The sequence below is a fragment of the Amphibalanus amphitrite genome, unplaced genomic scaffold, assembly GCF_019059575.1.
Source record: "Amphibalanus amphitrite isolate SeventyFive unplaced genomic scaffold, NRLGWU_Aamphi_draft 001114F_arrow, whole genome shotgun sequence".
Lineage (NCBI taxonomy): Eukaryota > Metazoa > Arthropoda > Thecostraca > Balanomorpha > Balanidae > Amphibalanus > Amphibalanus amphitrite.
This window is the reverse complement of record NW_024882608.1, coordinates 41,405-67,863: the sequence shown is the minus strand read 5'-3', so window position 1 is coordinate 67,863 and position 26,459 is coordinate 41,405. Positions and strand designations below refer to the sequence as shown.

Below are 26,459 nucleotides of genomic sequence, written 5' to 3'. Positions count from 1 at the left end.
GGACATGCTACGGAAGCCCTTGAAAAAGTTGCTGAAGTTTCCTCACCTGCATCTGCTACTCTTTCGGTTATCATTTTAATTCAATGTTCATGAAACAGCTATCGGTAGGGTGGGTTAATTATTCATTGTAATTAACCATCAGCCTCGCTGCAAAATCCGGTCACTCGGCAGGCTAGATGCCGTGTGCTCGCCGTTCACTGGGCCCCGCGGACATGGGCGCCGTTCGAGAGCTCTGTCTAGCTGCCCCTCATTACCACCAGAACGACGTGGTATCGACAGGACCAACTACGCCACAGTGCGGCGCAATGGCCACAAATGCGCCACAACTGAGCACATGCGCCATTCGTCGCCGCCGGCGGCGTGCATGGCTCGCTACTAGCCATCTCGAGGTCGGAATGCGCTAATGCAAAACGGTACATGACTCAGCGTAATATCGAAAGGAGATGCATGTTTAGACATCCGGATTCGCTACGAAATGCACTACGTATATGTAAGAAGGTGACGTAATGCCTCACTAGTAAGTGGGCCAAGTCCCTTGGGTAAGAAAGAGTTTGCAATTTAGAAGTATTAGCCACAAAAATTAGTCAGTTCATTGTTAATATCCTGAGTTAAAATACACTTGTAAGTTGTAGGGACCTATACCTTTCTAGAATATCCCAACCTCGTAAGACCGTTCGACATACCTGAAGCAAAATAATGTTACTTGCTATCAAATTATAACCTTTCTTGGAATCGTTTCTTACATCGCTGAGCATATCAAATAACTCCGTCTAAGATGTATTCGCGGGAGAGGCTGAGCTATGAGAATAAAAACCGTCCTCCTGGTGCGATGCTCCCGGAAGAGGAAAAGGACTGAAGGTCGTGAAATTGTGAGAGGAGTTCAATCACTCATAGTCTCTCGTTTAGCCCTACTTGTTTTTTTTTTGTCACCTCTTTTTCATTCTCTTTTCCTTTCTCTCCCATACGCCCTCCCTCCCTCCCGCCTCTCTCTCTCTCTCTCTCTCTCTCTCTATCTCTCTCTCTCTCTCTCTCTCTCTCTCTCTCTCTCTCTCTCTCTCTCTCTCTCTCTCTCTCTCTCTCTCTCTCTCTCTCTCTCTCTCTCTCTCTCTCTCTCTCGCTCGAAATCAGGTTCCTGACACTACATATCTAAAAATAGACAGACCAATTCAAGGTCTGTGGGGCCCGTGGGTCTTTCCCAAAGCGACTAAATGACCAAACGAAACCAAATACAATGGGGTAGACATAATGTTCTGCGACCTGCGTAACTTCAAAGCATATGAAGCTTGTTCGCGACTAATACAAAGTTGCATGTGCTTGTTGCGAAAGGAAAATACGCAGGAAGGAAATGTACCTAGCAAAGCGCACTATTGCTAACAGCAAATAATGCGTAGCTCAGTCCTGCACTGTGTCAAGCTTAATGGGCATCTTCAGGCATCCCCAGTTACGTCCACAAACACTGAGAAACTACGTCTGTTTTACGTCCATCAGTTACCAAACGCTCATTTCAACAGCATTTTCGAAGAGGGTTTCGGCCAAATGCGTGTCATTCTCATTTCTCCCTGACAAACACGACAAGTCGAGTCCCATCCCTGGCCCGACCTCTGTCCTCTGAGTGCCATCGGATCCATCACGGGAGGCTCGGACTGGCCCTCGGGAGGGCGGCTGTGATCGTCCCGCGATAGGGCGGCCTCGGCTCTGAGATATGACGCCTGCGCCGCTCCGCGCCGCATGACGGCCGCATGCGATCAGCAGGACCGTCCGTCCGGCCGGCCGACTGGCCCCGCGGCGGGCGGCGACCGGCCGGCAGCGCGTTCGTTGCGCACTCGCCAGAGCCCCACCGGCTGCAGGCGCCGTCAGGTTCGGAGACGATCCAGCGCACACTACAGAGCGTGTTCGCAGGTAAACAGAGGTTATCAACTATGGAGAGCAGCGGGTCCAAGAAGCGAGCTGGAGGAGCGTCCGAAGAGCAGGATATGCTCATCAAGAAGACCAAGATGACGGACAAGGAGCTGGACGAGATGAAGCGTAGCCACCCGAATCAGGTGAGATTGCCACGCATAACAACTTTTTTATTGCCGAGTTATTTGCTTGATTCTTTTTTCGTTCTTGAGCTGTTGACTTCATGTGCTTTACTTCCTTTATTCGTCACAATTTTGCACGATTTCTTGCGACATATTTGCAAACAGAACAATTATTTCCCGGCATTGACATGACGTGTCGGCGTTTCGTAAGATAATACTAAAATAAACGGCTAAAAACCTGTAAGTCCTATATCTAGGCATGATGGTATCTTTTATTGCCAATAACTTCCTCATTATACTTTTTAGCTGTTTCTAACCGGCCTTATTCAAGGCCGGATATCGTTTTACGATATCCTGTTCCTAGTCTCCGGCCAACGAACTCCTTTTAGTATTACGGCATCATTAACACGATTCCTCGCGTAATACCACCTTCCCGACCCCGAACGAACCTGCCTCGTTTGGACCGACTGTTTCGACTCTCGCCGGGGGCGGGCCGGGAAGCCCGTACGTTCAGCTGTGTGAGCCAAGTTACGCCAATCTTACATCACACATGATCCATTACCTTCGACGAACGGTACACCGGGGCGGGGCCTGCCACACGCTAATTACATGACGAGGTCAAACACAACTTTACAACAGATTCTGACCGACTGCAACGCACTCAGTAAGTAACCACAGGGAATATAATCTCAGCAACCCTGCGCAAGAGCGGTAGCTTTCTTACAGTGAAAACATTCACGAGGGTTATTTTCCAATCATTTCTATTTGCACGTGATTGAGCAAGCACCTAGCAGGCTCGAACACAATCAGCAATCAGCATGCAGCTGACATAAGGCAGTCAGCACTGTCTCTCCTTCATTTACCTCAAGCACGCGACTGACTACCTGACGGTCCGGGGTCAAGCCAAACGCCGGCCAAACACGCACCCCGCCACCCAAACAACAGCGCATGGGCCGTCCCCTGGGGCAGGCACATTGCATCAGACATGTCCCGGGCCGCGGCGAGCCTTTAAAGTCGGTCGCCGATACCATCTATCGTTCAGCCTCTCCACACGGAGCGAGCCGGAGAGAGGTGTCGGCGTGCCCGCGGCGCTCGGTGAGGCAGCTCTGACGTCACTGGCCGGAGGAGGGTCGGCCGCGGATACGCACACGGCGCGGTGTCAGTATTGGTGGCGAGCCGGGGCGGGCGGCAGCTCGGGAGACGGCTCAGCTGGAGGGAGTCACAGCCTCGGATCATCAGTCGCAGATATGAACGGAGGCACCAAGACGGCGGCGCCCAAGATGGAGTCACCGGCGAAGAAGCCGCGCAGAGCGACCACTTACGCGCACGAGAAAGAGGTGGGCTCAACGCACGAAGTCTGACTACGGTCTGGTGTTGGGAGACAGGCAGATTGAGATAAGGGGCATTATGCAATGTGGGCACTTACGTAACCCTTCCTTCTAGTCCAGTATGTTCTTCGCTCTTACCTGTAGCAAAACAGTCGCATTTGAGGTTTTGAGGATGGGATGCAATTCATCGGCTAGCCGAATTCGTTCAACGATAGTGTGGGTGGCATGAGAACGAACACTCTTACGTCTTTTTTTGCAGCCAGCAGTCACTAAATGAAGTGGTTTAAACATCATATGTGTTTAGGCGGAGCTCATTAGTCTCTTTTATCTTTTTTTTTTTTTTGAAAAAATATCGTAACAAGCTACCAAAAACGTTAAAAAGCCATCAGTTCAAAACATTTACCTTTAGGCAAAACAGCCGAGGAAGCACGGCTTAAAAACGACTGCATAGCGAGTACCTAATTAACACGTGAATTGTGGTATAATGAAGTGACATAGAGCCATTTGGTTTCAAACGTATGTCATATTGACAATAGACATATACGGACAGGATCTGCAATACAGGCTACGCACAGTAGCTAGCGGCGGAACACCTTCAATTAAGGGGGGGGGGCACTGCCGACTTTAGGTCACATTCTTTCCATGCAACGCCCATAGGGCTAATGTTAAAATGCCCAAATCAAAGGGGGGGGGGGCACGGTGCCCCGGTGCCCTCCCCGTTCCGCCGCCTATGGCTACGCATATCATCCATAAGAGCATATACCTAGAAATATATATTTTGGGGGGCTGCAGCTTAAGTTTTGTTGCTGCCGCTATCAATTTCTAAGCCAAGAAACACCTCATTGCGACAGACCCATCTGATCTGCGAACGGGTAATCGTTCATTTAATCTCATATTTTTACACAATTGAAACAAAATTAGTTTTTCATCAGTCTTTCCGTCAAAGTTCGTACCATTTCATTGCATTCGAAAAAAAAAATTGTCAGTTCGTAAGGGAATTAACGTTTCATGTTTTCTTTTCTTGTCGTCTCTTTCTGGTATAGAATAGCTACATTAAGGCAATATTTCTATAGTTTTTTAGGTGTTTTGTTCGTCAGACGTCATGGATCCATAATAACTTTAGGTCGCTGGGAGGCTATGTTGTTATACAAGATAACATTTAAAAGGTGGCCGCCAAAACATTCGCGAGCATCCATCATGTGGTAACCAAATGATCGAATAGCGTGATAAGTGATTAACCGTCTAATTGAATCCCTTCACCGCCCCCGGCTGCCAATCTACCTCCGAGCATGATGGCCCAGCATCATACAGGTGGAGCCAATTTCATGCCAGAAGCGCGCCACATGACCAAACTCGGAACCAGCAGGTCAGCTGACGTATTTGAGCTGGGCAGGTAGTGGCTCAGATAAAACGATCCATTTCAGCGAAAACAGCCTCACGGACCAAGAACATAAATCGAGATAAATTGAAAGGCAAAGCATACAACCGACCCTACAATGCCATAGGAAAAAGAAACAGATACGAAACTAACGCGATCTGAGCTTATACCTTCAAAAGACGAAAACTACTCGAACAACATGTTTTACGTTGAGGACAAAGAACCAACTCGAACGAACTATAGGTATAGCAAAATGAACCATCGTAAATAAGCGCGCTTGTCAAGCCGACAGGCACAATCATCAACATGCGCATTGAAAGCAGCCAAACTACTTCGTCTTGTGACTTATCGCCGGCTTATGCAGTGGTTTCGTTGATACATTTCAACGGACACCCTACATGACAGTGCCAGCATCTGGCATGGGTGGAGAACCTGCCCCGGCCACCCCGGCCGTGGCCGGGGTAACTTTCAGCCTACCCCGGCGCGGCCGGGGTAACTTTGTCCACTTTTGTAAATCCTAAAAGCTATCTCCATGCGAAAAACTGCCACCTATAAAAGTGTCTCTCATTATTCTTATCTACCTTGAAAGGTTTTTTAAAATTTACTTTATTTTCATTTTGGAGCCTCTATGCTCTTAATTTTCTTTCATCGCGCAGCCCGACAAGTTTCATCTAACAACCCTAAATCATATTTAAGGGTGCGTTAACTTCGGAGCGGCGGGCGGCGCCGACTGAGGGAGATCATGGTGTGTAAACACCGCGCGGAAGGAACACGTCTCTCGACAGACCTTCCCGGCGCCGTCATTAGCCTGGTCATGAGAGGCCTGGTGTAGGTACGTCCTACCCAGTTAGAACGAAACTGATTATTTGATATGGATACATGTTATCGAATATTGAGTCTGCCGCAGCTCTAGTCACAAGAATGCGTCTGATATCCTCACATGATTGACCTGACGGCATTGTTTTAGTGAAATGCAGTGCTAGATTCACATTGCTACACATACTACCAGTAAAACGCCTTATAGGACGACAAACGGAGCGAGCGAGAGGGTGGGCCTTGCACGTGGGAAATTGTGAGGGGGTACCTCCAACTGACTTGTGCACGGTACCCTACTAACCCGGTCTCTAGCAATGTGCCATATTTGAGCGCAATCGACCCAGCCGTTCTCGAGATCTAGAAGCGGCACCCTGCACGTGCGCACGTGCAAAATGGGTCCCAACCGACTTTTGCACGGCACCCTACCTACGGATCCCTAACCGCTAACCAAATCTGAGCGCAATCGGTCCAGCCGTTCTCGAGATCTGGAATCGACCCCTGCACGTGCGCACGTGCAGCAGCACCCCACATGGACTGTGGGACATGAAAATGCATTGCCTAGTGGCCAGTGGGTGCCTACTGCCTACCTACATGCAAAGTTTCAGCGCAATCGGCCCAGTAACTACCGGGATATTGCAATTGTTACAAAAATGACTCCTCTTCGTTTTGCACGTGGCACGTGCATAGGGGGTCACCCATATGCATCGAAAGAAGTCAAATACTTGGTAGAAGGAAGCTAGCTATACAAAAATTACCGCAAGTAAATCGGCCCAGCGGTTGCTGAGTTTTTTTAGCCTTTCAAAAGCGTTACAGCCCGGGCCGGGTCGGGCCGGGCCGCTCTTACTGAGATTTATCCGTTATATTGAAAAGACTTCGCTTGCTTCGCTCGCTCCGTAACAACAACGGGAAGTTCAGCATCTTTTTTTCTCATTTGAAGCTAAGCCCCATGCGCACAATCTTATTTTAATGGAGCAAACTATGAGCTGGAAGATTCGTATTCCATTTCTCATCTATTTCTCATTTGAAAGCATGTCGTTTGTCGCCGAGGCAAAAACCCTCGGCGGTAAACGGGTAAACCACTACCAGAAACGTGGGTACCATGACCGCTGTGCCGCAGCAGCTTTAGCCTTCCAGTCCGGCAGCCAGATGCATATCGATGTTTTCAAACAAAAATATCAAAAAAGTCCAACAAAGATCATGAAAAAATATGTCAATGTCGCTCAAAAGAAACGTCTCCAACGTCCCAACGATCCGGCCAAAAGGGTTAGCAGATACGTCCGGCGTTCTCTCGCGGGGACAGATGGGGACTACGGACCCGGCTGTGCAGCACCCGACTTAGAGGACCGCGATATTCAGCAATATATTATCAGCTCAAAACAAAGGAGTTCTTAGACAGCCTTGGAAGCACTGCTGTGGAGCGTGCCCAAATCGCTGAGCTGAGAACACTGCTGATGACAAGGAAGAGTGGCACCGCGAGCGACGCAAGCGCGTCACTGCGACATTCTTTCACCAAATAGCGAATATGCGAGACTCAACGTCAAACAAAAACATCATGAACAGACTTCTTTACGATACAACAAAAGATTTAGATACACCTGCTCTGCAGTATGGCCGCGTCAACGAGGAGCTAGCTATACAAGCATATGAAAAGCAAACAACACTTCTGTGTTGTTTCACTTCTGTGTTTTAACACAGAAGTTAAAAGACCAGTTGGGCTGGTATAGTGCACCCGAAACATCCATTTTTGGCCGCCACTCCTGATGGAATCGTTTCTGATGACATCATAGTACAGAAGTGAAATGTCCCAAAAGTGCAGAGAACACTTCACTGGAAAGACTGGCTGCGTCTTCTAGTGGACTAACTAGTTTTTTTTTCTTGACGACAAACTTGAGCTAAAAAAGAGTCACCAATATTACACCCAAGTTCAGTGCCAGTTGGCTTGCACTGGTGCAAAGTTCTGTGACTTTTTTGTCTGGACACCAAACGAAACGTCTTGTCAGCGCATAGCTGCTGACGAAACGTTCATCGCAAACAGACTGGAAAAAGTGAAGGCCTGAATGAGTGCATCGTGCCTGAAATGATAGATCCCCGCAAAGCACGACACATGCCGTTCCGTGAGCGGACAAGGTATAGGGAGCCCAAGGGCAAAGACGTGAAGAAAAAAAAAACACATGATGAGGCGACTAGCCCTGCCACACGTCTAACAAGCTGAAACTTTTTTTTGTCACTCATCCCATCATGGCAAAAAGGGTAAAAAAGGGAGCGACTCACAACAGTGAATGAGACTTCGATGTAACATATCATCATTGGCTCAGATGTCAACCACGCATCAGCTAAGGTACTTTCAGCAATCGTGCCAAAACTGAAGCATTCGCTCAGCATCATGCCGATCTCATTTTGTGCTCCTTGTTCTGTGTCAGTTTCGTGTCATGTACGAATGCAATATGCCAATGATACCATGGATGCAATATTATGTACCGGTTATACCTACTGGTATGTTTTCATTGGCTTCGCCTCTGCACTGTGTCAGCAGAGCAGACGCCAAACTGGGGATTTATGTATGATGCATCGCTGATGTACAACTACTGATACACTGTTTTATTACTTTCCGTGAGTATTACAATACTAGTAGTACTGGTTGTTCCTTCTTGGTCTTGAGCTTCACCATGTGGTTGCTATATACCGATACCACATTATTTGCCGACGTGTTGTGAATTGTGATTGCTATACAAATGCAACTTCAGAGTTCAGAGTAGGTACTATGCGAATGTAATATTACTGACGTATAGACAGACTGGCCACAATCAAATTCAAGCGTGCCATCACAGTTCACATGCAATACCCATGTTTATTTAGGGGAGAAGGTCAAGTATATAGGCGCCAAGGTTGGTAGTTAGTAACCTGTGTATCGATATACTACTTATATAATCCACTAATCTCATTCAATCCCCCCACCATCCGTATTTTCCTCCGACAATCCCGAGTTCGCTTCTGTTCCAGCAGAGTTTCACGGCCACCGGCACATGCGGGAACCCCAAACCATAAATCACCGTGTGTTGACAGTCCCTCCCCGCCGCTCGGCGCGACTCGCGGGTTTTATTACATGGGGGAACGGCAGGGACCGAGGCGGAGACCCGTACGACATCTAGCGGCACTCCCTTGAACCAACAAAACCGTCAAAAAGTGGATATGAATCGGGCTTAATTCCAGTCACAGTTCAGATATTTCTGAAAAGTAAACTTCATTTTCGTGTGAAGAAATGTTCTGTGCACATTTCTATGTAGCCAGTTTTTTGTTTTATGCCTCACACAAAAAATGAAAGATGAGCAAAGTTTTACTTTCATTTTTTGCAACATTGCAAAAAGAAAATGGGAAATCGGAGTACATAGAATTGTTGTCCACTTTGAGGAGATGCGGGTGCCATTCATTTTTTGCGCCTAGTTTGAATGACATTTAATGAATTTCGGCTCAAACTTTTCAGTTTTTCCACCTTTATCGTGCAATATCAACGTGAATATTGCACGGAATCAAACAACTTGTCCAAAGTAGGCTTTGTATACCCATGGAGCAGGTATATGCCAAATTTGAGGCTAATATCTCTATCGGTTTTCAAGATATTGCGGTTTTTCACCTCCCATTGACTTAACATTAACATCGCACCCTTAAGGGCCGTTATCGTAAGATGGCACTGCAATATCATCACAAGAGAGGACGAGGGTAATATCAGTGTCCAGTGAGATAGAAGGACGAGCTGTTGGGGGCTGGGGCTCAAGGCTCCTCCAACTTAACCCGCGCCAGGGTGGTGGCCCTATCGTAACACGTTGAGTCGAGCGGTCGGCGTTTCACGCTCCTTCTAACTCGGCTACTGGGCTACGAGGCGAAAAGCGGAACGACGTTTGAAAGAGGGACAAACGTGATCAGAGAAATCTGGTCAAGTTTTAGGCAAGCTCAATCATAAAATCACCATAGATAATAAAAGCCAAATTCCTCTGATTTTAGCGTTCTCCAACGACTTTTCTCAAAGTTCATAACATAAGTCTGTCCCGTAGCTCAGTTGGTAGAGGCAATGGACTCCCGAGAGCCCGGGTTCGAGTCGCTCCGGCGCTCGATATTTGAGACTCCTGACGGTGATGGTCTGCGGTTGGTGGGAGCAGCCGCAGCCAGCTGAAGTCAGTTGAGTGGGACAGGCCGTGTCCGACTTTGAAGGGCACGTTAAACTTTGGCATCTAAATTATCCCGTTACCCAGAATTGCGCGATCGGACGGTAGGGTTCGGGGTCTACCTACGCAACAAGCTCTGCTTAGCGTGGGCCCCCGGCTCTGTCAATCGGTCCATTAAAAAATTCGAGCTAAATCACTGCAAATAAAACATTGGATAACTCGTAATGGCAGACATCCATTGTTCCATGCCACAGAATAGGGGTTTGTTGATAACCGTTGACAAATATTTGTGCATCATCGTCTTTCTGACTTTCGGTCGCCGGCCGGGGTAACTTTTTCAAACATTCTCCACCCATGGGCATGACGCAAGGCCCTGTCGCCGTTGGCATCCTGGAATGAACACGATTGGACAACTCATGCCACAACCAAAGCCTCGGCTGGCTTGTGACGGCACCTCGGCAGTCATCACTGGGTGGTCCGGTCGGGCTTGTCGCCACAGCTCACCTTCAGGTCATCGCTGACCGAGAGATTCGGTCATCGAACACGAGCTGACCCGGGACGGAGCTGCCAGAGGGAGATAACTCACACCGTGAACACGGGTTCACGGGGGCTGGGCATGGAGCGCCGCATCAGGTGCTCAGGCCACCCTGGCCTCAGGCCTGCTTGGCATTGGGCCGAATGGCTACCTCTCTCGTTTGGGAGAGATAAAATCCATCTCTTCTGACGCTAGAAGTGGTGGTGGTAAAAACACGTCAGGAATCCGCGACAAAACGACCTTGACGAGATCTATCCAAAAACTGTTTGGGTTTTTCTAACAAAAACACGGATTTTTTTCGGCCAGAAACATGTCGATGGTAAAAGTTTTCACAAAATAGATGTAAGACATTGAGTGCTAACGAAATGGAATTACACTTCAAAGTTTAAACTCTTGTTTTTGATGACCGCGGGATAGAGATAGATTATCCGACACAAATTTGTTAATCTGGATCAACTGCACCAATGAAGGCGAAGTGACCGTTTTCTGAGCCTGCTGGGTCCGTGGAGACTCTCGTCCTCATCCTGCACCAGTGCAGCCTTGGATCCGCCTATTTGTCGCCTCCTATTGACCTGAGACCGACATCCCAGCCCCGTCCTAATTCCTATGGATGCCGGCGCACTCATGTGCGTTCCATATTAGTTCTCCTCAGGGGCCCGGCCCGTAAATGGAATCGGCTGCCCGACCACGTAATAACGCAGACGACAGCCCTAGCCGTTAGTGACACGGGCACTCCAGAGTGACACGGATACTGACTGACTGACACCGGGACGTGATCGACACCACTGTCTGTTGTACAGGAACCAGGAATGACACTGAATGACGACAGCGACGTCATTCACTAACACTGTTACCGACTGCGGCACTTGCATTTAAACTGACAATCGGATGATACCGACACTCTGAGAAGTGACCAAAGGTAACACTAACAAAAAAATGATTATTGATCATTGACTGACACCAAACTACACCCACACAGATCTTTACTGCTTCCCTGCCAAGTTCAGTGGGAGCTCTACTTTATTTACAACCTGACGATGACCGTGTGACTCTGGTTGCAGCCGATTCTGAAGGAGGGTGGCAACTACATCATCGAGGGCCTCGACTCGGATAAGCTCGTCACCATCACGTTCTCGATGAGCCACGAGAGCGGCTCGCTGGCCGAGGCGCTCGACATCTTCAAGGTGGGTTCATGAACATTCAGCTTGATTGTTAGTCCGTCATATACAGGCACGCTAACACGGTAAACGGTGCCGTTCTCGTGTATATGGATACGGTAGCTGTAAATCATTCTGTCTTGCTTCGCCGTGAGACTGGAAGGAAAACAGATTATTGGCACAGATCTTATGTGTCATCTGGTTCCACCGATGACCTTAATGGCCACAAAGCCAATACCTATGCCCCAGACATATGCCGCTCCTATGCCGCTATGGCCAATACCTATGCCGCTCATTATGAGACGGATTGCAAGCTGCTGGTCGCGAATGTGACAGATGCAGTCACCGAGTGGCATAAAATTGACTATGTGGAGACGGGCTATCGCGTACCAAACACCAAATGGTAAACACCATGCAGATGCCAAACAACCAACAGCTGATGAAATATGAATGCGGGATGTACTTTATGCTATTCACTTCTTCACTCAGCTCAATCATGAAATTCACTCCCTGTTATCAGCACTCGGCCAAACACGAGGCCCATTATAATCACTAATCAGCGGCTGCAAAGAAATGTGGCGCCTGTCGCGTTGTGGTGCGCAGTAGGCGAGCCGGGGGCTCGGCAACAGTCGCCCGTTCTGATTGGGTGCCGGGAAGCACCGGCGGCTCTGATTGGTCGACACGGAGGCGTGTCTGACCGCCGGTCATGTCTGACCGCTCCTCTGTCGGGATGTTTTTGCCAGAGGCTGGCGCCGAAACCTGTTTGACTGCGCCGGTCGGAGGAGGTATCGCGGCGATCGCTTCTGTCCGCTGACCGGCCGGCAGGGCCAGGACGGGATGATAGCCGGAGAGGGACACGGAGGGACAGGGAGGGGGCGTTTTCAGGGTCCCCTGATGGCACCGGACGAGGACAGCAGTACCCGCCAAGGATCTATCACTGTCGAGAGATCCATTTCCGACCTTTTCAGACTGTCTCCACGATTGGTCATAAAGTAGAAAACCGTTCAAAAAAACTACCTGGTGATCAAGGATAAACACGTTTTTACAACATAGACGGCTGATCATAAGGAACAAAAACCGACAATTAGGCATGGAAAGCTCACTCGGAAGGGCTTTAACCCGGCTCGTTTTTCGCTCGGCAGAGACACAAGGTGAACCTTGAGCACATCGAATCACGGTCGTCACATCGGAGTGACGAGTACGAGTTTATCATAGAAATCAACACCGAGGCACCCACCGTCGGCAAGGCGCTGGAGGAGCTCAAAGACAAGTCGTCCTACTTCCAGATCATCTCGAGAAACTACAAAAACAACGCAGGTAAGGCCAAAAAGGGGGACAGTCGTAGGCCAAAAAGCGGGACATGCGTGGTAGCTTACCCGATTGAATTCAGAATTTCTAATAAGCTTTCAGACATATGCAAAAACATAGACCTATCCATGCCTATCTCTATGTAGAAGAGGAAGCATAGATATGATAAGAAGTGTGAAATTCGAATCACGCTCTACTGGTGACGGGAAATCATAAGGAGAGAGGTGAAGGGGATTATGAACTATCATGCTTTTTAATGATAAATGCAGGAAGCGTAACGGCAACGAATTGAATGTTAAATCTATCGTGACCATCAAGATCGCCACAAAAACAGATTTCTGGTGATACGGGAACTGAACATCAGCCGTCCGACTAAGCTTGGACCGGAGCAATATTCATCATTCTTGGTCCTCCAATTTACATTATCCTAGCATCACCTTTTCGCTTCAAGAAGAGATCACCCAGACGTTTCGATGGAACGTTTGGTTACTTTACGGCTCTGTTGTGCTCGATAGCCCACCAAGTACATAAATGGGACGAGTGAGCCTCCTGAATATTCCCCAGGCCAGCGATAATATGGATTACCTCATAGGTTTGGCCGAAGGCAGCGACGAAATCACACAGATCGCTCTTATGGCGTCAGGTTTTCCCGACCTTTGGAACACCCATTTATTACGCAGCCTATTTTTAACAACAAAGGAGCTCGCCACGCTGATTGGCATGGTAACAAAATCGATTGGATGAAAACGACTGAAAGGAGTACCTAGATATCCAGCGACGTTTTAGTCATTCTGAAAAGAACTTTACTTTAAACCGTGTACATAAAATTCAAGTAATAACCATAAAACGGTCTAAAAATATTAATTTCAGCACTTCAGTGTCCGTTGCCCGTTCCCTGTCGACAGCCTATGACCGGCTATGGCCAGAGTTGAAGGACGTTTGGAACGGTGGCCACTGGCCAGCGAAAGGGTGCAGCGAATGACATGCCCTCGGCTCTGTCTGAGAGAGCGATGACGACGGAAAATTATAGGTGCCGACGCCGTCCTGGGGCAATGACGGTCAGAGAGATCGAATAGTTCGCAGACTGACCCCAGGGAGATGAAAACAGGCCTTCTCCGAGAGACTGGTGAAGTTAGATTTTGTAACCCAATTAGCCAACGAAACCTGTGTGGAAATGAACTGGTGAGAGTCCTGGTTATGCAGCCGGAGGTATGAAGTATGAACTGTGGCGATGCCTGATGGGTTGTGTCTCGGCAAGATCACGCCCAAGTGACACTGGAGATGGAAATGATAGCAAGAAAAGTGACGGTCCGTACAGGTCGAAATGCATTTAATTCGGCTGGCCGTTCGTTGTCAAGTGTAATTATCGGTCCTGGTCCTGGAAAAGAATGACAAATTTCTGGGCTGTGGCCCGTAGACCACACCCGACACGTTCATTGAAAGAAAAAAAGTAGACAAAGCACCCCAAAACACCCAGGCTTCAAAAGACCCGTCTCTAGTAAGTAGTCAAGTGAACTATCGAACTCTGTCTTACAGATCGAGTATGTCAACAAAGTTGCCCACACTGCCTTGGGCTGCGCTTGTCCTGTGACCGTCTCCGATCACGAATATCACCTGACAGGACTGCCCCATGGCCTGTCCTGTCTTCTCCAGCCCAGCATCCAGCGGCGCCATCCGACACCTGTCATAAATTCCCCCGCCAAGGTCGGACAGACTGCTGCGCACCACACCACCGACTGTTGTTAGGCAGCGTACCGCTGGGTGCCAATTGTGTAATGTGTATCCGCCATTGGATGCATTTTCACAGCTGTGTGTAAACTAGTGGCCCATCCAGAAATATGGACGACCAAATGAATTTCGACCAGTAGAAACAGGTTGGATTTATGATTCCAAAACTGACACGAAATTTGGTGGTCATTGCCCTTGACAAGACAGTCCAAGAGCATAATAATATTATTCATCCGTTCGTTTTTATCCACAGAGCCAACTCATCGTCATTCTCATCTCATGGTCACATTGCCGTGTTCCGGGTTGACGGTAATCCCCACCAAGAAACCCGAGGAAGCGAGTTCCAATAGGATCATGTCCTTGATCGCTGTATATAAATTAGCACGATCACTTTCAGTAACAAAGATCATGACTTGCGACTTGTGTCCTAGACAGCGGATAACATAGGGCGCATGGTGCCCACAGAAGATCGCCCTAGCCCTTGACCTGACCTGTGACCTGACACGTTCTTACAGCGGCTGGCGTGGTGCCGTGGTACCCACAGAAGATCGCCGACCTGGACAAGTTTGCCGACCAGATATTGTCGTACGGCTCTGAGCTGGATGCCGATCACCCGGGCTTCACAGACGCCGAGTACAGGAGGCGCAGGAAGGAGTTCGCAGACATCGCCTACAACTACAAACAGTGAGTCATCCGGCTGTGCGGGGCTAGGTCGGATCGAAGCAGACGGACATACTGTGGAGCCAAAAGTACGGCATACATTGTACGGTAAAATATCTTATAACTCATATCATTCGTACAGCTTTTAAGAAATAAATACCAGATCAGGAAAACAGCCGAGTGCAGCGTGAAAATATATCGATACCGATCACGTGTCTAGCGACCCCGTGACCTAACCTCTGCCCCATCGCTTCCCTCAGCGGCACGCCGATCCCGCGGGTCGAGTACAGCAAGGAGGACGTGGAGACCTGGGGCAAGGTGTACCGCCGGCTGACGGAGCTGTACCCCACGCACGCCTGCAAGGAGCACAACCGCGCCTTCCCGCTGCTGATCGAGCACTGCGGCTACCGGGAGGACAACGTGCCCCAGCTGCAGGATATCTCAGACTTCCTCAAATGTAAGGATCACCTGTGGGGTGGAGCGTTATTGGGCTGAAGTGGCGTCACGGGGTGGTATGATTAAAACGTTTCGGCCCTTCGTGGGGCGTTTGCCGTTTACTTTACACTAATCGCGAGCACTTTCGAGTGAAGTGACAAATCCCGGAAGCGACTTGAAAAAAAAGATCATTGACCGACAGACAGATCATTAGCGGTTTTGATCTAAAGGTGACAAGGAGCCTTTACCGCCGCCAAATCAATCCGCTGAACTCCTTTCAGACTTTCACATCCGGCCTCTACCAAGTACGAATACAAAGCACCCCTCGTATACTAACTCCTCCCGTCTCTCTCACAGCGTGCACCGGCTTCACTCTGCGCCCGGTCGCCGGTCTGCTCTCGTCTCGCGACTTCCTGGCCGGCCTGGCGTTCCGTGTGTTTCACTCCACTCAGTACATTCGCCACCCGAGCCGGCCGTTCTACACACCCGAGCCGGACGTGTGCCACGAGGTGCTGGGACACGTGCCGCTGCTGGCCGACCCCAGCTTCGCCCGGTTCAGCCAGGAGATTGGACTGGCTTCGCTCGGCGCGCCCGACGAGTATGTCGAGAAGTTGGCCACGGTGAGTTGTTCCAGCTGGATTGAGAAGGACGGGACAGGGAGGCGACAAGGTAGAATGGAAGGGAAGGGCCCTGTCCGAGCTGATGTCATACAGGAGCGAGGGATGCCTGACCACCAGGAACGTAAAATGGGACAATGATCATGGCGGAAAGTCGCTTTTGAAATATATCTTGAATGATTAAATATAACATGTCATCAAAGAACGCATGATTATGACCAATGAATCGGTAGCGATTCGTTTCCTCTTCGTTTTCATACGTGATACGTCTCCGGTCAATCGATGCCCTGACGGTCTCCCGTGGTTCCACCGCAGTGCTACTGGTTCACGGTCGAGTTCGGCCTGTGCCGCCAAGAGGGCGAGCTGAAGGCATACGGCGCCGGCCTGCTCTCTTCGTTCGGCGAGCTCGAGTACTGCCTCTCGGACAAGCCCGAGGTGCGCGAGTTCATGCCGGAGAAGACTGGCGTCCAGAAGTACCCCATCACCGAGTACCAGCCTGTCTACTACGTGGCCGACAGCTTCGACGATGCCAAGGACAAGATGATGTGAGTGGAAAGGAAAAGAACCGAATTCGATCATCCAAAGATGCATGCAACAACACATTCACAACTTCCAACTCGTTCTGAAAGCAATTGTTCAACCTTTGATACGGGGTCTTTAGATGCGGGCAATTAGTGACATACATGTTTTCGATTCAAATTGGTGTTCTCCAGAGTCCAGGTTATGCATCGTTCTCCCAGTGACTGACGACCTCTCCGTTTCTCCCGCAGCAACTTCGCGGCGACGATTCCGCGTCCGTTCTCGGTCCGTTACGACCCATACACCCAGCAGGTGATCACCCTGGACACACGGCCCCAGGTGGAGGAGCTCATCCGCGACATCAACTCCGAGATGAAGGTGCTCCTCGACGCCATCAACAAATTCCGCTAGCCGCGCCACGCGCAGCGGTCAAATCCACAAACTCTGGTGTGTGTAATACTCGGTAGATGGCGCGCAGGTGCGAGGCGAAGTTCCGGCGCGGCGGTGCGCGCGTCGGCATCTTGTGGAGTGTCAGCGTTGTAATGTTTTAGTGTAGACTGAGGTGTCTGTCGTCTGTGAGATCTGAGATATGGTCAAGATAGTGTCGGTAGTGCGGTAGTGCGGCCGATTTTTTTTTATGTGGTATGAGGCGATTTGCGCTGGGCGCCGCCGAAAGAGTTGCCGTTCACACGAAAGGCAGGGCTGGGGCCGCATGCAATGTGTACATACATATACATTATGCAACATCGGATACTCTTTGGGAACAAAGCATATATATTATGTTTGGGACGTGGACTCGCATAGACATTAGTGCAGCGCACAGGTGAAACAGTACAAGGACTGCGGTGTATGATTTGGTTGGAGTAAACCAAGAATACAAAGCTACGAGAGATCGCAGTTTCCACTTTGACCGGGCAGCCCAAACACTTTTACATGGCTCTCGCTTTATCCCACGTAACAACTGTCAACCACCAAACGAGCCCTCCCTTACACAGACATCCCACCAAACCCACAGAGCGGGACGACGCCCCCTACGGACGATCCACGATGGCGCGGTAAGGTACACACAAGGCAGCCTTCCGATACGCTAGCGATGTCTCGCTCCCAGCGGCGACAGGGATGGCCGGACGCTGGCGTCGTCGGCGACTTTTGATCGGCACAAGACGCCAGGAATGGAGCCACCTCGCGCCGCGGAACCGACTGATCCCCGCTGGTTCGGGCATCGCGTCACTCGAATGTCCGAGCTGAGCAGAACGCTCACTCAGCGATCACATATCACCGGACGACGCATGCAGTGCCATCTGTGTGTCGCCACACGAACTCGAGGTTCGGCACTTTGTCCACTGCTCACAGCGCGACTCGAGTCGGAGCCGGCAGTGGGCCAGGCATAACCGGTCGCTGGTCACTTTGTCCCTAGATTCCACACAGCACCTCCACCCTCACACCATTTGCCGTGACGGATCACCCGACATTTTGTCCAGGAACTGCAATGAATGCCGTCCGTCAACGATTGGTCGCGTCGCGGGGCGACCCAAGTGATCTCACGAAGACGTAAGAAACTCTGAGTGAGCTGTGAGATTTGAGCAGCATACCCGATTTTGTTCAACGTTAAGGACATGAAATCCTAAGAAAGTGTTCCTTTTGATCCACAAGTCGTGTTTTGACAAAACCGGATGATATACACACTTCACAATACAAAACTATAATAGTATCGATAGAAAGAAAGCATGAGATCCTATGAATCATGTAATATCAAAACAACTCATCGCAAGGTTCACTTACCGGGCCAATCACAGGGAGATTCAGAAATGAACCTATCACAGGAATTCGTCGCAAAAAGTTTATAACGACTGGGAAGAAGCCGCTGAAAAAGGATACCAGACGTCATAATATGAAATTCGTTATGCATCGCATACCGAATACGCCTTATTAAAATTTAAAAATGCTTGTTCTCATTGTCAAATATATTAGAGATCGGTCTCCCGAAAGTAAACAATTTATTAGGATGTGCAAACAAAATGAAACAAGAAACAGTTACTTGCTTAGAAACAAGACCTTTCGCCCTGAGCTTTATCGGATCTAGATCCACAAAATAAAAGTCGACATGAATTAAGAAAAACTCTGTTGCCAGATTTTCAAACCCGATGAAAGACGTTTACAAAATAACGCCTGCCCGAGAATCACTATAGTGATATCGAGCAGCACCCCCTCTCCTTACCACTACACATAAGATGGTACCGCGGGCGGACGGACCGCAACAGGACCCACCTGAAGAGAACGACGAAGCCGTAGAGCTCGATGATCATGCCGACCAGCGGCCACCCTATGAGGACCACCAGGATGCCGCCGAAGAAGGAGGCGGTGCCGCGCACCTTATGCGACTGGAAAAAGAAGCGGAACGTCCGCTCCAGACCGATAACAAACGCCAGGCCCGACAGGAACAGAATCTGAAACGGAGAGCAGATACCATGGTTAGAACTCAGAATTATGTCATTGTCAATAGATTGCATTGAATGATAAGCCAGAGCTTATCAACGAGTTTTATCTAGCCTTAAGCAACGCACATCTACGCCCTTAGGCGTTTTTCTGGACCGCCCAGACGAAGCCATAAGCACTGCGGTACAGCATACCTTCCGGCGTTTATCACTAGTGCCATCTATCGGTGAAATCGAAAGCTTAAGTACCTATGCTATTGTGATTGTGATGCACCCTTCGCGCTTTCTGCACAAATAAAAGAAAACCTTCTACACACACAACAAAAAGCGTAAATTATCCGCCAAATATACAAAATATCCAGCATTCTCATCTTTTTACCCATAAGTGTTCGTATTCGCAAGATGAGAGACTCCATAATCAACAACACACTACGAGATATTAATTAAATGTGAAGCTTGAACCTTCTCTACTCATAATTCTGAACACATAGAACGGCTCTCAAAGCTCCTCAGATGAGTGTCACTCGACCGAATACTCACGTTCCCGATAGCCAGCAGGCCTTTGTCGAACAGAAACAGTACTCCGAGGAAGAGGAACGCCACGCCGAACCCCACCAGGCCTATACCGATCTCTGTAACAGACAGAGCGTTTAGGCTGTCACTGGGTCCGCCAGAACAATTAGAATAAGTTGCGAGAGAACAGCAAGCACACTGTTGGCATGCAGCCTACGGGTGGTAATATGTGTTATGCACGTGATAAACTGTGAACATGGGCAGCAAACACAGTTGACAAACAGAGATCGAGTGACACGTGTGATATGAGTGCAGGACCGTTTGGTAGGTTGAATTTGATACCTTCGCTACCTCATACGGGATCGTGAAAGTGACCCTTGCGTCAAAATCGTGATAAGACACTTGACATCAAATATCATTTTAACGACGAATATCAACAGCACTGTAAAACCATTTCACGCTCGGTAAAAACAGGATCGGGTGAGGTTGTCTTTCAGGATCGTTTATCTCAGCGATTAATTGTATAAATTTCAATTAAAACTAACAAAGGCACAGAACTAGGCCTTCCTCAAGATTCACATCAAGCGCACTTGCACCCTATTCAACTGTCGACCCAGTAACCTTGAGTCGATTGACCTATAATAGTCCAGTGCCAGGCAAATGTAAACATCCCTCAGAACGCACGGCGCACCAAGTCACTCTCATTTGTTCTAAACAAACCAGTGAGCCTCGCGTTGACAGTGTGGAAGCGTGTGGAAAAACGATCAATTATGTCAAGGAAATTCACTCGTCCAAGCTAAATGATCAACACTAGACCAACATGCATCAGAGTTCAAAAGGGCGACACATTTTTCAAGACGCAGAAGTCGGCATATTTTGGAAAGGAAAATCGATAAAATGGTAAGTAGAAAACCGCACATGGATAGCTGACTATGATATTTGGACCAAAACGTCGTGAACACGCGATCATTGCAGCGGATCCGCAGACCCGTTGACCGATATACAGCACCCTACCTCGGTTGGCCTCAGCCACGGCCTGCCGCCCTCTGCCCCCCCCCCCCCCCTCCACCACCCTCCACGCCCTCCTTCCATCGCTCTCCCCGTCCTCTCCTCTCCTCTCCATCCGCCTACCCTCTGCCATGGTGACCACGTGGAACATTTTGGACCGGCGCCGGCGGCAGCACCGCCGTCAGTGAAGTCAGACAGACGGTAGACAGTAGTGCAGCGGTGAGTTTTAGCGGTCGGCGGGCGGCTACCGGCCGCCGCCTGACGCACTTTTCCGGCGGCACGGGTGGACCGCTCAGTCACGGCAGGGGCGCAAGGTTCCCAAACTGTCAGACACTCCACAAGGTCGGGTCTCACTTCTCACGACACTACGTTCGGACGGATTCACGATCTCGACAGCCCGTAAGTTGAGGCTGACGGGTAATTGCCACTTGGTCGGCCGAGTTCACAACTATCGGTCACTCCGTCACCACGGGTTCAACGTCCACAACTCTCGGTTAGCCCGTTGAACGGATCCACACTTCACAGTTCTTGGCTACGAGCGAGCTGCTCTTGATCACTCTATAACCACGGGCTACCAACAGCCAAGATTGTGGCACACAATCTTGGCTAAAACCTCCGTTGGCACTTATTCTTGACAGCACGGGTTCGCCGTTGGGTCTCTCCACCGTCACCCGGCCGCGTCCCCCGCGGCGGCTGTCCAGCGGGCGGGCGGTCACGCAGCAGGCGCCTGTTGCCACACCCGTGCCGGGGCGGCCGTTCGCACCGCGCCGTGAGCGGGTCACGGTCAGTTCGGCCTCCGCCCAGTCTCCGCGCAGCACGCACTGCCGCCGCAGACGACAGACACACTTGTGCCGTGACGCACTCGCTGACCGGCCGGCGGCGACTGAGTCCCTCCGCTGGGCTGCGGGGGGGGGGGGGTCCGTAGGGCGAGAATTCGGCGCGACAAGTCGCTGCATCTTGTCCTTTGCCCGGGAGAGACGACCGCGGGTCGGGGCGACGGGAACAAGAACTTTAAACTCTGGCACTGAACGGTTATCAGCACTTGAACGATGATCCCGCACTATACAGAAGGTCATTGCGTTTGGATAAACCAATTTCTGATCAAACCGCGTAAGTACGGATTTAATCGAATGTCTCCGGAATCAGCCTATTCCCATGTGAAGCTCGTAAAAAGGCCTCTTCGCCCTTTTTTGAAGGCATGCGCATTCCATTTACAGGGTCGATATTGAAAACAGCGACGGTAGCTTCAACTTTGGTAGGCTCGGTTATCAGCGACTCTTACGATGCCTACGGACACTCCTCCGCTAAGGGACCTACAATGAACCGAGCTCTGCACGGTGGAACACTGCCAGCGTCCGGTTCCACGAGGGTTAGAAGAAGAGCCACCGCTGCCGCTCCCTGAAGACGCCTTCATGGATCACGGGACAAGCAGACAGCCGCGGACCGCGCCCCCGGTCGGTACGGGCTGACGTCACGACTGATACGGAGGTCGGAGCCGATATCGGGAGCTCCGGGGACACCGACGGCGCCCGGCAACACGGCGACAGCCACCGTCTGACCGGTCACGACAGGTCAGACAGGTCAACAGTCAGCAACACAGCGGAAAATATCGCAAAGGCAGCATGCCTCTCCCACCGCTCATCTCGTATTATGAGCAATATGTTTCGAGACAGTCAGTGGTGGTTGACACTGGTTGACACCTACTATGGATCGCCGGCAGGACGCCTACTGGTTGACCTGACCTGACTTGACCTAAAAGCATAAAGACATCATCTGTGATTCAAAGTACCTAACATAAAACCCGTGATCAGCAACCCGAAAAAACGCATAACAACCTCACTTTACGAAGTTCTAGCGGGTCCCGATTTCCCGACTAAAATGGGACTCAGTCGACTACTGCGGGACATAGTGGGTCTCGGCCGACTAAAGCGGGACATAGTGGGACTCAGCCGACTACAGCGGGACATAGTGGGACTCGGCCGGTCCCAGCGGACAAAGTGGGACTCAGCCGATTACTGGAACCAGTCCTGCTGGAACCGGCTGAGTGTTCCGCAGTATTCGGCTGAGTCCCACTTTGTCCCGCTGGGACCGGCCGAGTCCCATTGTGTCCCGCTGCAGTCGGCTTGATCCCACTTTGTCCCGCCGTAGTCGGCTGAGTCCCATTATGTCCCGCAGTAGTCGGCTGAGTCCCACTTTGTCCGCTGGGACCGGCCGAGTCACATTGTGTCCGGCTGCAGTCGGCTGAATCCCACTTTGTCCCGCCGTAGTCGGCTGAGTCCCATTATGCCCCGCAGTAGTCGGCTGAGTTCCACTTTGCCCCGCTGGGACCGACCAAGTCACATTGTGTCCCGCTGGGACCGGCTGAATCCCACTGTGTCCTGCTGGAACCGGCCGAGTCCCACTATGAACCGCTGTAGTCGGCTGAGTCCCACTACGTTCCACTGTAGTCGTCATGCCCGGTAATCCCTCCTTCATCGATAGAAAACACTCATCGTGTACATGTACATTTGTACATTTGTGATGTAATATAGCGCCAGTCTCAAGGTCACAGCCTGTCACACTACCTCCAGCCTGAGCCATATACACAGAAGTGTGACGCATGCTATACGACTACCCATAACTTTACCTGACACAATGCATGGTTGGGTGTAATTCATAAATGTTTTGTGTAAAAAGTATCATATGTATCAATGTGTGGTATCGCTTTTCAACCTTAGAACTATCTATGCTTTCTTTTTATCTTTTTGTTTTGTGAATTTCTTTGGTTTTTAAGGGGTGCGAAAAGGAAATCACCTACCATTAATTCAGCGACTCTCAATATTTGTGCTTGGTACCTATCTCAAATCCATGCACAAGTCTGCTTAGTTGTCTTGGGTAATTAGGTATAGTTCATTTATTTTAAGTTTGCCCCTCACAGTAAATGTAGCTTTGAACACAGCACGAGAATCGCTAGCTGAATTACTGAGAAAACTGGTTAGAGTACATTGTATTGGATATATGATAATATTTTCAAAATAAGTTTTGAACACCGATGATGTAACGTTATGTTAACCCTCGCCCTGGCAGGGGGGTGGGTGATGCAACCCCCCTAAGGTTTTTTGAAGATAGCGTAAAAAAGGCGGCGCACAGCGCCGCCAAATTTGGCAAGCCTATGGGGCAACCTTTTTACTAGTGACCTATAAATTTCAGGTCTGGGTGACCTTGGGTCAGGTCACCAGGTCAGAAAAACCGGTACAAGGTCATGGTCAAATTTCAATTTTCTTTTTGCACCTGTCCAACTCACAGTTTTTGACTGATTTCCTTCAAACTTTCAGGATGTGCTAAGTTCACCGAGTTGTATAACATATAGTTCAGGTTTTTTATGTCACTGACCTGAGGTCAGTTAGAGGTCATTACGTCGTAATGTTAATATGGGAAAATACTAAATTCGGAAAATACTGGAGATACCCGCTTCGTTCTATGACTTCTGTGCTTTGAAACCACAGTACTTAACAGCAGGTCACTTGGTGCTTCTTTATTTGGTGTACTTATCCATGGGTCAGGTCAAATGAGGTCAACTGAGGTCAAATGACGTTTTTGCCAATAACTTGGCATATAATGAAGCTAGAGCTTAAAAAATGGTATCATTGTGTTCCTGGTGATTAGCCGAATCGAATGATATACGATATGATGCAATTTGGTTAACTTGAACTTAATTAATTAATTAAGGTTTACTTTAAAATTCAAAAAAACTTTAAGTACACTTAAGCAAGCAAAAAAGTACATCATTTGATGCGCCTTGGAGTGCTGAGTTCACTGGTGCTTTTCTTTTTCTCTATCTTAATTAGATCAAAAGCTATAAGCGAAAAACGTTTGACCTGTTTTTAGTAAAATTTTTACATTTATACCCCCAAAACCCCCCAAATATTGACCTAGAGCAACCAAATTTGCACAGGGGCCAGAACTCCAGGGGGCCCACCTACCAACCCCCCCCCCCCCCTGCCAGGCCGTGTTATGAAAAATGCCCTGCCAGGACTAGGGTTAAACGGCGTGCAATGTATTAATTAGTTCAGACATAATTCCTGAGAAGTCGTCTATCCCTGTGGGGCTGTAGGTATTGGCAAATATGAGCTGAGTCCGTGAAATAGTAAATAAATTTGATGAGCTTGATTGAGTGTGAAATCTGGTTAAATCAATGTGCGCCAACCAGTTTTCTCAATAACTCAGCTAGCAATTCTCGTACTGTGTTCAAAAAGACGTTTAAAGTGAGGGGCAAACTTCAATAAACAAACTATACATACCTACTAAATGCAATGCCATTGTCATTGACAATAAAAAATAATAGGTAGGTAGCACATGAATTAATACAAATAGAAATGGATAAATTACTTACTTTGTGTGTCACTTATTTGCAGCATATTTGCAGTGAATATTGACTTATTGTTCTTGTCAAGGATATGATGACAGATAAGTAGATAGGTAGGTATCCAGATTTACAGTATCAATTAGCAATTGCAATCAGCATACAAGTCCGACTGCCTCGCTTGAGAAACTTGTCAGTTGTCTCTAAGATGTCCACACACAAACTTAGTAGTGCAGTTCACTGTGATGCCAATTATAATGGTGAGCAGTGTTCACCGAAACAAATAACATAGGGCCTTGCAAATAACTACTTCATTAATTCTAGAAAACCCACAACGGTTTATTTAGCCTTGCCCACAACTATCTATTTTGCTACAATCTGTTTGGCAGGACACAGGCAGGCTGGAAAGCAATACCAATCAGCCTAAATATTGTTCAAAATGGTGTCAGGAATTGTGAGTTGCTTAGTGACTGGCTATCAAAACAAAAGATAACCGTCAACTGTAGCAAATTGCTAGGCAACTTATGAATCATTTCTGCTTTTGAGCTACAAGCTATAAGTTTTGAACACTTTACTTTTGGCGCAGAACTGCATTATTTGTCTCATGCCGGTAAGAAACGTCAGCTGCTGTGACATGGCATTAGAGCGCGAGCCTTGCGGTATAATTAAAATTATACTATAAATTGTAAAATTTAGCAAGTATAGGGCATTTTTAGGGAGTTTCATCAGTCATTTTATTCATTAAAATTATGTTGTGTGTTACTTATGGTATCGGTATGCTGTGCAGTAGAAGATGATATTGCATTTTGCATCGTTTAGCTATGGTTTAGCCATGGATGAAAGAACCTGGATAGGAAACTCCTATTCCTTCAACATTACGGGCAGCGTTCCGGGCGATCGACCTGCCACCTAGCGTTCGGTAAGTATCGGGACTGGAAACTCCCGCTATGGGGGACGCGGTCTATGGGGGACGCGGGGCGGCATGTTTTGAAATGGGTATTAGACCGCTATGCGGATTTATTTTTAGTTTTAGAAGCTATTTACGACAGACAAAATTGATCAGGCTATCGAATGAGACCAAAACTATTATTGTCCGTTTCGCACAAAAGTCGTACACGAGGGCCGAATACAGGCGACTTTGAAAAAGAGGGCCATTTCTAGTGTTTTTCTCTTACGCGGCGCCGGTGAACGCTTACGCGGCGCCAGTGAATGCGCGGCAGACGCGGCTCCCGCTGCCGCCGCGCGTGCCCTCGGGCACTTACCGAAGGGAACGCAATCAGCTGTTAGGGTGCGTTCTTTGAGCAGATTTCACGTGAAATTTCACGTGGAATCGGAAGTCAAGCCGTTCTTTGCCGATTCCACGCGGAATTTCACGTGAAATCCCGCGGAATTCCACGTGAAATACGGGAATCGAAAAAGCTTGTCCCGAGCGCTTTTTTCAAGATGGCGACGCCCAGTGGAGGAGGGAATGCGAATGTGCAGGGGCGGCGCCACGGGTT

General features: G+C 49.1%; 3 protein-coding genes across 5 annotated transcripts in view; 2 read left to right on the top strand and 1 right to left on the bottom strand.

Moving 5' to 3' along the window:
• The first annotated feature begins 1,732 nt into the window (after positions 1-1,732).
• LOC122370248 (protein henna-like) lies at positions 1,733-17,559 on the top strand. 2 transcript variants are annotated; one of them, XM_043345685.1, is made up of 8 exons: positions 1,733-2,042; positions 11,300-11,422; positions 12,538-12,712; positions 14,947-15,115; positions 15,352-15,548; positions 15,884-16,146; positions 16,459-16,688; positions 16,914-17,559. In XM_043345685.1, exons 1-8 carry the CDS (start codon positions 1,740-1,742, stop codon positions 17,071-17,073), a joined length of 1,620 nt encoding a protein of 539 aa, XP_043201620.1. In that variant the 5' UTR covers positions 1,733-1,739; the 3' UTR covers positions 17,074-17,559. The 2 variants fall into 2 exon arrangements, with proteins under 2 accessions (XP_043201620.1, XP_043201621.1); XM_043345686.1 differs by lacking the exon at positions 1,733-2,042 and adding an exon at positions 3,064-3,358.
• On the bottom strand, positions 17,417-25,582 carry LOC122370250 (vesicle transport protein GOT1B-like). Of its 2 annotated transcripts, none has more exons than XM_043345688.1 (5): positions 24,991-25,582; positions 19,638-19,729; positions 18,931-19,109; positions 18,445-18,526; positions 17,417-18,146 (listed from the first exon to the last, which is right to left on the bottom strand). In XM_043345688.1, exons 1-5 carry the CDS (start codon positions 25,013-25,015, stop codon positions 18,102-18,104), a joined length of 423 nt encoding a protein of 140 aa, XP_043201623.1. In that variant the 5' UTR covers positions 25,016-25,582; the 3' UTR covers positions 17,417-18,101. The 2 variants fall into 2 exon arrangements, with proteins under 2 accessions (XP_043201623.1, XP_043201622.1); XM_043345687.1 differs by lacking the exon at positions 24,991-25,582 and adding an exon at positions 20,742-21,523.
• LOC122370247 (multidrug resistance-associated protein 1-like) overlaps positions 19,893-26,459 on the top strand; it is a gene marked incomplete at its 3' end in the record, with an annotated part of 46,809 nt that continues 40,242 nt past the window's right edge. The window contains exon 1 of the mRNA XM_043345684.1: positions 19,893-20,510. The remainder of the gene's footprint in view (positions 20,511-26,459) is intronic.

Coding starts and splice junctions, on each gene's coding strand:
- LOC122370248 (XM_043345685.1), top strand. CDS start 1,740: ATGCGATCAGCAGGACCGTCCGTCCGGCCGGCCGACTGGCCCCGCGGC. Junction 11,423..12,537: donor AGGCGCTCGACATCTTCAAG/GTGGGTTCATGA, acceptor TTCGCTCGGCAG/AGACACAAGGTGAACCTTGA. Junction 15,549..15,883: donor TATCTCAGACTTCCTCAAAT/GTAAGGATCACC, acceptor TCTCTCTCACAG/CGTGCACCGGCTTCACTCTG.
- LOC122370250 (XM_043345687.1), bottom strand. CDS start 20,769: ATGTTCCACGTGGTCACCATGGCAGAGG. Junction 19,730..20,741: donor CGTGGTCACCATGGCAGAGG/GTAGGCGGATGG, acceptor TGTCTGTTACAG/AGATCGGTATAGGCCTGGTG. Junction 18,147..18,444: donor ATCTCCCTGTGATTGGCCCG/GTAAGTGAACCT, acceptor CATTCATTGCAG/TTCCTGGACAAAATGTCGGG.